This window comes from Cebidichthys violaceus, unplaced genomic scaffold (assembly GCF_023349555.1).
Source record: "Cebidichthys violaceus isolate CVI_PGR_0920_01 unplaced genomic scaffold, fCebVio1.0.p SCAF_20, whole genome shotgun sequence".
NCBI lineage: Eukaryota > Metazoa > Chordata > Actinopteri > Perciformes > Stichaeidae > Cebidichthys > Cebidichthys violaceus.
Window position 1 is genome coordinate 9,309,173 of NW_027176373.1, and position 10,000 is coordinate 9,319,172.

The 10,000-nt window shown below is 40.8% G+C and overlaps 1 protein-coding gene across 1 annotated transcript in view; it reads right to left on the reverse strand.

Moving 5' to 3' along the window:
* Positions 1-557: 557 nt before the first annotated feature.
* Positions 558-10,000, reverse strand: part of LOC137876512 (transcription factor COE1-like) — an 82,157-nt gene continuing 72,714 nt past the window's right edge. Inside the window, exons 12-17 of the mRNA XM_068716140.1 lie at positions 9,464-9,529; positions 9,187-9,349; positions 8,193-8,375; positions 6,983-7,180; positions 5,514-5,582; positions 558-4,069 (exon numbers count right to left, since the gene is read on the reverse strand). Coding sequence (XP_068572241.1) covers positions 5,515-5,582; positions 6,983-7,180; positions 8,193-8,375; positions 9,187-9,349; positions 9,464-9,529 — 678 coding nt within the window. The 3' untranslated portion in view covers positions 558-4,069; position 5,514. The remainder of the gene's footprint in view (positions 4,070-5,513; positions 5,583-6,982; positions 7,181-8,192; positions 8,376-9,186; positions 9,350-9,463; positions 9,530-10,000) is intronic.

The following is a 10,000-nucleotide window of genomic DNA, read 5'->3' on the forward strand; positions in this document are numbered from 1 at the left end:
ACATTGCAGAGAATTAATCCAGTGCTGTTTCAGAAACACGCTAAATAATACAAATATAAAGGAATTCATTTTTTTTTTACTCACTGTTCATTCAACATTGAACCCTCTTTTATTGCATATCTTTAACGCTCCTGTCCCTCTCTAACCTCATCACCCTCTGCAGGTAAATTAAATAAAAACAACAAAGTTCATGTGTTTTGGGCTTTCTAAGAAGTGAATGTCCTCAAAGGTCTCAAAGACCTCAGGTCTTTGTCCCAACTAAAACCGGTTTATTTTAAGTGAAGAAAAAACAAACTAAATGCAACCTAGATTAAGAAGTCAGTCTCATTCCCACCAGTTTATATGTCAGGCAGTTGACACAGCTGAGCTGAATCTTGGTGATGACCTGACTCCTCCCTACAGGCTCCTGCAGCGAGAGAGGCTGAGAAAACTGCATTGCTGCATCTCAATTCCCTTAATTGCATCCTCACTTGCGTGTTTTCCTTGCATGTGTGGCTCTCCACAGTGAAAAGCAACAAAGTGAAAAAACCGACAGCTTTTCCACAGAGAAGAAAGAACTTTAATTAAATATAGAGAATCAAAAAGTTATTTTACACTTCAAAGTTTAAAATAAAAAAAGAATCAACATTATCATCTTTACAGTAGTTTCCTCTGTACTCTTCCCCTCCACACTGATACTGCTGATAAATGTGTTTATGGATGATGACCACCACTGTGAGCCTGAACGCAGACAAGCTGTGATAACTCTTATTAACTGTTGCTGGACAAGTGCTTCGGATTATACTTCTTTTAACCAAACCCTCTATGTACTCCTTTCCTGTACAGGTATTTATATATGTACTATAAAAAGAAAAACATCCTTTAACTTTAAAAACATCATGTTTTTCTTTCAGAGAAAAATGATGACACACTCAGACACATAGTCGCAGGCACTCTCACACGTAGACACAAACAGAAAAGTGGTCTCCAGACCCATATTTGAGATAAAATAAATAGGTGGCTCATTTTGTGAGGGAAAGGAAAGAAAGAGGGCAAACATACAGAGTATTAAAAGCACAATCCAAACAAGGTGGAGGAGGGAAATGAACGGAGGAAGGGAGCGAAGAGAGGACAGAAAACCTGACAGAAGCAGGAGAAAGCCTTCATTAAGCAGTTCTGTTCCATCTTCGGATCCATCACATGGAAGACAAACACAGACAATCATAAAGACATATTTAAGAACTCTACACCTAGATAACACAACTAAATGATGCAAACTTTAACAATAATGATACGAACAACATTGTGACGAAATTAATAATGTCCGCCTGCTTTTCTGACTTACAAATGAAAAAAATCAAAAAAATAACACCATGGCTTGTTTTAGTTTGATTGGAATTAGCAGTGGAAGTATGGCTTTTAATAAACACTATAATACAAAACAAAAAAGATTGATAATGTTAACATCTTTAGACATGAGAGACAGATTAAGCCCACATCTTCTGTGATGGCGAAAGTTTTTTATTCCATTTAAAAGCTCATCCAAATTACTGTTCTAAAGACATTCCTGAAGCTTCTGACTTCTGGCTGGGGAAGTGGCTTTCACTTATATATTATAGATTTGAAAATTGAAAGATGTTTAGGATTTTCTTCCCTTTTTTATCGAGCACTAACATTCAGGCTGGATCCCCTCAGGCAGGAGTTACAAATGATTCATCTTCATCAAATAAGAGGGGTTTGCATGTGATGCCAGTTTCTGTCCAGTTAAGAATCCAAATTCACTTTCAAATAGTTTCTTTTAATGCCATGAACCTGACGACAAACAAACAAAGATAAATTTGTGACCGCTACCTGCTGCAGGTCTGAAAACGACACCGACAGTTGAACATAGCATGGCATTCTTACATGTATGACACAAAAAGAAGAAAAAAACAATAGCGTTGAAGCTGTGGCATAAGACTGTTTCGGCAGTAATGTCTCAAATAAGGGCTTTGGCAAAATTAACATGATCATAAATGAATTAAGACTGTTGAACCACACACACTGCAGTGACTTTCACAACAAATCATCAGATACTTTTCGTGCGCATTTAAGACATGTCGCTGGCTAATTGTCCTGCGCTGCAAAAAAAAGCCTCTTTTGTTTTAACAAGACTTGGAAATTCATACCTCATTTTTACCTTTTGGAGAAGTGCAAAATGGGATGCAAATTGGTGAAATGGTGTTCTTTGAATTACAGTTGTACTGTAAAAATGAACTGAACTCACAGGCAGATTTAAAAGAAAGTGGACCTCAGGGGATTTTAAGCAGCTTGATCTTACCACAATACGTGAAATGACCATGACCTCTTAACAGCTTATTACATGGAGGTGGTAATGTCTTAAAATGATGTGCCGGCACCACGGAAACAATGCTAATGGAAAGTGAATAAGGATCCCTAGTCATGGTGGACACACAAATTCCCAGGTTCAGCAGAAATACGTGTTAATCAAAGGTAGGCAGGTGGTTCGGGTGGATTGATGGATGGTTCAAACAAGAGACTTTCACCCAGGACACTGGTGTTCATGTCCCCTGTGAAAGCAAAAGTCAACATTGACCTACAATTAGATAGGCTAAGTCAGCAATCTTAAACCAAGCCATAATGTTTTCGTCCCTAAACCTAACCAAGTAGTTTTGCTTTAAGAGGTCATGGTCATTTCCCGTCCTTCTGTGAGAACATGTTGATTTTAAGACTCAGTTGAAGAATTAATGACATTCTTTGCAGCGCAGCATTTAAGACACACCACTGGAATATTTTCTCACTCAAATTCTCAAGTGTCCAGGTGACAAAAGAAGCACAATCTGATTGGCCGGCTGATGGCAGGAAGAAAATAAGTAACACAGCAAACCAAAAGAAAAACAAAACAGAAATAAGGATTTATGTATTAAGACAAACATTTGAGAAGGCAACTCTCAAACAAAATCAAAGTAAAAATGGCAGCAGTCTTTAAGACGTGTCCCCCCTCTCATAGAGGTCACTGTGGCGGTGTCCAACTTTATAACAGATCATGTGGTAACAGGGCCGACGGAGGTCTCAGCGGAGGAGTTGTTAAGTCAGTTCCTAAACAGTGAAGCTGCCGTTGGCACCCGGTGATCACAAACTCATGCACTTGTGTATGTCCTTTTTATAGTTAAATCTATCCTAAATCAGATCTGCAGCAAGTCTACTTTCTCTCTTGAATCTTGCATGGTGTAAATACATTTATTCCCGGTTTGTGAAATGGCTGAATTTTGTTTCTCTCTGCACCTTCTGTTGGCTGAAAGAAGTAGCAATGCAGATGTATGTGAAACAAGCTCAAAGCAAACATGGGGATTTCTTGAATGGCTAAAACTGCAACAGGCGGGAAGCATCTCAATCCTTCAGCTGATCGATTAAATGCAGAGGAAGACCTCGCTGTCTGAGTGTTTCTGCTGACGGTGGTGTGGATTTGGCAATAAGAAGTGAAAGTGTGTGTCTGGTTTGGCTTGTCTGTGTCGGCTGGATTTGACCCTGTACGAATCCTGCAGCCTCATCATCATCATCATCACCTTCATCATCAGGCATTCTTCACATTATATTCCTTCATTAATGACCAAACTTCATAAATAGAAAATCATTCATGTGAGATACAGTTAGAAGATGATTATCACACGTGAACTGTTGCACAAAAAGAAAAAAAAGTCACTCAGGGGAAGAAATGGATTCTCTCTAAAATAAATACACTTCCTGTGTCCGTGGAGAGTCTTAATGTAGGTGTGGCCGTTCTCCTATAAAGCATCAAGGTGTACAAAGTCTAAACAACTTATTTCTTTGCAAACAGTCTTTTGTTCGTCATCTGTTTTTCTTGCTGTTGTTTTTGTGTTAGAAAGGGCCTGAGTTGGGTTTGTTCCTTCAGATCGGGACAGTTGCTTCCATCCCCGACCGGAGTCTGACTCGCATCAAAATCCTCTGCAGGGATCAGTGTGAATGTGCTTGGTTCATCTCGCACAGTCACACACACACACACGCACACGCACACACGCACGCAGTCACTCACACCTTTACATGGGTGGAACAATCATTCCCGGGATTGCTGTTGGGTGGGAAAACAAACAGAGGGAAAGAAAGGAAAGAGAAAAAAAACCTTTTAAAACACAGCCAAATATTTGTCATCGTCATAAAAAATTCCTTCATAAATACATCAGTATGTCTTCCCATCTGTGCAGCTGTGTGTCTGCAGCGACATTTAAAACATCAATAGACAAATAAATCAGTAAAATTGAGCAGGGGACACATCATACAGTATAAGTTGGCTCTAGGCAATGCTGCTCTCTCACACACACACACACACACACACACACACACACACACACACACTTAATTGTGTGAGGGACAGTTGGTGTATTTTATTGCATGTTTGTGTGTGTGCCTGACAGATTGCATCATGGTGTATTTAAACCCAAGGGATGGGTGTCAACATGTGAGAGGCAGACCCCAGCCCAAAGTCTCACACACGCACACGCACACGCACACGCACACACAGAAGAAAAAAACATTTAATAAATGGTTTTATATTTCATGGTGAATGAACTTAAAAGAGAAAAGAATTCATTGTTAGTACCAGCTGGACAAAATCCCCCAAAATGTATATGTATGTATGTAAAGTGTATTGAATCCTCTTTTCTTTTTTGTTTCAGATGCTCATGAGCACACACACTCGCACACACACACACACACGCGCACACGCACATGCACACGCACACACACATGCGCGCGCGCACACACACACACACACACACACACCATAGGGCAGGTATACTGCCAGTATAAACTGTCAAGAGAGTCGAACAGCTGTCATTGTTGATCGCTCCCTGGTAAGCTGCCAGTGTGTGATCACCGAGTGTGTGTGACAGAGGAAAGTGTGTGTGTATATCTGTAAGTGGGGAGTGTATATTTCAGCTGTGCTTTGAGGCTGAGCTTTGAGTTCCCACACCCCCGCACATGCTCTGTCTCTACACACACGCACGCACGCACGCACGCACGCACGCACGCACGCACACACACACACACACACACACACTTAGACAAATGCTCACACAGGCACACACAGCTAAACAAAGCCAGCTATGTTGCGAAATAAATTCCCTGTGCCAAATGTCCTTTTCTTGTCTCTGTAAATATCTAACTTCCTGTCTTCTTCCCCAGCCAATTGGAAGACAGGGAGGAGTTACTAGGCAACAGAATGGCTAGATCTGTGCTGTGGGATGACTCGTGGATGGAAAAGGTAAGGGGGAAGAGGATGGAGAGGTGCTGATGAGACGGAAGTAAGATGAGAAGGAGACAAGATAGACGAGGAAAGTATGACATGAAAGAGATGCTGGGTTGATAAAATCAGGAAGGTGAGTGGGAGATCATTCAGAGGTAGAAGATGTGAAACAGGCAAATATTACTTTATTGAAATTAGTCAGTTTACAATTCAAAAGATGCAAAAACAATTAGTCAACAGTGATAAAGGAAAAGATAGTCGAGGGACATACTTCAGGTGAAGGCCAGGCCTTGTAGGGAGTTGGCTGTTGAGTACTTGCTAGAGTCCACAAATGTTTGATCTGGTAGAGAGAGGCAGAGAGACAGGCAGGAGAGAGAGACAGAGACACAGGGACACAAAAATAACAAAGGAAGGATGTAAGGTCAGAGGAATACAACAAGGAAGAGTTAAAAGTCAGAGAGAGGAGAGATATAGAAACAAAAAAACTGTCCAAAAGGTGAAGCAGTACAAAAAGCAGATTTGGATAAAAATGTTCCTCACCAGAAAAAAAAACATAATATCGCTCGTGTGTCCATGTGTCTGTGGGTCTTTGGCTAATTTGCATTCTACTGCATAATATTTTGGGTGGCCAGTTATGGCTCAAGGACCTCTTGTGGTCGCAGTGACTCAAAACACCTTTTATCGCCTGTTTTATACAGCCATTGACTGTCTGCTGACTCCCCACTCACTAATCCTCTAGAGGCAGTTAGTGATAACTCAGCTGAGTGCATAGCCACTACTCTGCACTCAGAGACACAGTTTGCCCACTTTTATTGTTTTGGACGGTGTGTTCGGCTTACCGCTAACAACTAATGGAACTACCAGTACGCACAGTGCTGAGTACATCGCCGCAACTGAACAACCTTTCTAGTTTGATTTAACGTCATTTTATTTTTCAAAAAAATGGCTTGGTTGTTAGTCAAAACAACCTAAATTTATATTTACATTGAGAAGATGTGAATGTAGCATGATGGATGATTGGGCTTTGTGAGCGCATGGCCTTGACACTGAAAACTGTGTTCTGTGTCCTGTCAGTCAGCATTGGATTTGCTTAGCAATATTTCAGATTGTGATCACAAATTTAACAGAGAAAACGATTATAACAATGTAAAAGTACTTTGTTGTTTTAGTATGATAGAATGCTGATATTTAACAGGTACAATATTTCCATGTTAACCATCCTACTGTAGCACGTTAGCATGTTAGCTTTTGCTACTTAGCAATAAACACAAAGCTAGTGACAATGCCATTAGTTTTGCAGGTTATTAAACAAAGCATTGTACAAAACTAGATGAAATATTAACGATGATCAGCAAAGTTATTACAATTAACCCTAAGGGGGCATGTATGCATGTTTTAATTTCATGGCAATCCATTCAATAGCTGTTGAGACGTTTCACTAAAAAACACAAATGTGAACCACATAGTGGCGCTCGAGGAAAAGTCGCCACCAAAGTCATTAGGATTCAACCTTTAGGAACCATGAATGCCTGAACAAAATATCCTTGCAATTCATCTAATGGTTGTTAAAATATTTCTCTCTGGATCAAAGTAGTGAACTGACCTAAGAACTAAACATAGAGTATGTACCTACTGTTTGATCAGAGAAGGATGTGGAACTTGGACTCTAATGGCAGAATATCTGCTGGGGAAGTCCTCCCGCTAAGCATCCTCTGACTGACTGTTGTCATGGCAAATTACCTTGGAGCCCGTTGCCGTTGGAGCTGGTACATGAGGGCGGAGGGGAGGAGGAGGGCCTGACCACTGGAGCGAAGGCAGACTTCTGCTTAACGGCCGCCGACACCATGTTGGCTGGAGAGAAGGAGAAGACGCCAGAAGAGGAGGAGCAGTTGGAGGGGAGAGAGGTGGAGGAGGCCATAGTGGGGCTGGATGGGACAACTGGGGTGGTGGTAATTAAATGTTTTGAGGAAGAGAGGAGGAATAAGGGAAAAAAAAGGAGATGGGTGGGATAATGAATGAAAGGATGGAGTAAGGATGAAGGGTGAGGATAAAGGAGAGAGATTATGGTTACCTCATTGAACTTCATCCTTCAATTTATTGCTTCAGCAATTACAGTTGAAATTCTCCCCATTATGCGAGACATGTACATTGGACCAGGCTCTTAAGTTCTGATGAGGGGAAACAGTTTGGGTAAGGCCCTCTTGTGTTCTAACGTGACAACGCCACTGTACACAAAGTCAGGTTCCTGAAGAAATAGTTTTGTGTGAAAGAACATCAAACACCTTTTAGATTATTTTAAACAACCGGACTGTGAACCAGGCCGGTACTCGACCTCGCTGAAGCTCTGAATCGAAGAAATTCCCTGCAGGCAAGTTCCAGAATCTTCGGAAGGTTCCGCTCTTCCAAATCAGATCTTCATTTCTCGTCTTCATCACCAATGAGAAAAATATCAGCAAACAAACAACATCTTTGATCTATCTGAATCCCTCATCCTCCCCTTCCTCTCTCTTGCTTTCTGCTAAATGGAAAAGGGATGCAATTAACCAACCGAGAGAAAAGAGGTGTGGCTGTCAGATGAAAGGAAGCGAGGAAAGGAGGTAGGAGATGGAAGGAGGACAAAATGGAGTTGGTGATTGTTTTTGAATGCACAGAGACAGAAAGCCCCATGGGGGAATCTTCATTTGGCAGATCTGAGACTTTCACTTCCTGTCCACAGACGTGTGCGGGTACAGTTTGTAAGATTTCCATGAACGTATGCAATTATTAGCACCTGTTATTAAACTGGTTGCTATGTAACTGCATTTTGAAGTAGTTTGGTGGCAGCTAAAAGGACCGTATTATAAGTACCTTCACTTACAGAAGTGAAGTAGCTAATAGCTTGTAAAACATGTATTTCTCTGATGTGTAGTATGTGATTGAGAGTGGAGTAAATGCACACAGGTACACTCACTAGCATAAGGCGAGTTGGCTGCAGAGCCGTTGAGGAAAGTTGGCGAGCCTCCCAGGTTGGTCATGCCGGTGTTGTTAGCGTAGCCGTTCATGGTGCTGGTGACAGAAGTGTAACTGGTCTGCTGCGGCGTGGAGCTGGGCACGTAACCGTGAGGAGACACACTACTGCTGCTGCGCACAAAACCTGCAGGAGGAGAGGAGGGGGAGGAGAGGAGGGGGAGGAGCATGTGGTGATTGGACAGTTGGTCGAAGCGCTGTGAATACAGATCATTCATGATATAAATGAAGCTGTTGTGATTTAAGGTTGGACTTTTATATGAAATACAAGTTAACTGAGGTAACTTTGGAAATGAAAAAAAATTGCTGAGCTGTGGAAGAATATATGGTTGCCAATAAATTAATACATAACCTGTTTATATTTTTAAAGGGAGACACCACAGGCAAAAAGATAGTTTTTTCATTAACTGGTCAATTTTGAGAGTTTGGGCTATTTTGCTGCCATTACATATCTTCTTTCAGAAGAGTGGAAAGAAAACATCCAAAATACATATTCAGATGTTTATTTTACTGCTTATTTGTGTCTATAGATTTCTCTTAAACTCACCAAAAGGTAGAATTAGATAATGCCTCGTTTGCATATTTGAACTTTCAGAAAACTTGTATAATAACTGCAATACTTTGTTGCCATTTATCAAAAAGGGACAAAGCAGTTTAGCGGACTGTTGACATATGTTTACTCAACAACACATCCATATTAACCCAATCCAATTTTCTGTAACAAGAACTATTTTTGATTATAACACAAGGGGCAAGTTGTTGTATCAGATTCTATGAATTTTGTTTGTGAATATTTTGAAAGTCAACTTTGTTTTTCTTTCAAAGAGAAAATTGAGGTATTCTGTGTTTCTGGGTCAGAAGTGGTGACGTGTATTTGATAAACTCATTGGCATTAAAGTGAACCTACACTATGATGATTAACACTTCTAAAGCCTTACCCTGATTGGCCTGCGGGGGTTCGGAGACGTTGACGGACAGCTGCCCAGTGAAGGAGTTGACCCCCATCATGCCGCTGTGGGTGGAGCCGGAGAGCTGGGTGTGTCCTCGTGGAACGCTGTAGAGAGCTTCGGCAATGTCCGCCGCGCGTTTCAGAATGATCTCCTACAGGAAGAAGAAAAAGCACAAAAGAATGATTATGACATGACAAATAACATAACACTTTCATTCTCTTTGTCGCTTTCCTTATTGATGTTTGCATGTGTGTGTGATCCTTACCTGGTTATTATGGGGCAAACCATATAGGGCTTCTACCAAGTCGGCTGCTCTCTTTAAAATAACCTCCTGTGAGAAAAAGAGTAAAAAAAAGAAGAGGGTACAATTTGAGTCAGTTTGTATACAGATAACACGTCTAATGTAGCCTTTGTGGAAAAACATCTCAATAGAAATTCACCAGGAAGTTACATTTCACCATCTATTCATGATAAACAAATTGCTCTTCACTTCTTTTAAATGCAGATTATCTGCTGTCAAGTCTAAGGCTTTTCTGTGTCTAAATGACATGTGACAGGCATTTAAAATATACTCTGAAGTAGATCTAAAGTTCTCTGTAGGCTCTTCTGCTGGGCATTGCTGTTCATATCAGACCACAATGATCCGATGTGAGAAGTTGTGGAGTGACAGTCCCTCAAAGGCCAAATATACCCATATTGATTATTATTTTATGATAAAAAATTCTCCAGTGTTTGTAAAGGTAAACTACTTTGCAACATGAATGAGTTCTCTAAATGTTATTCACATTTTAATCTCTTGTTT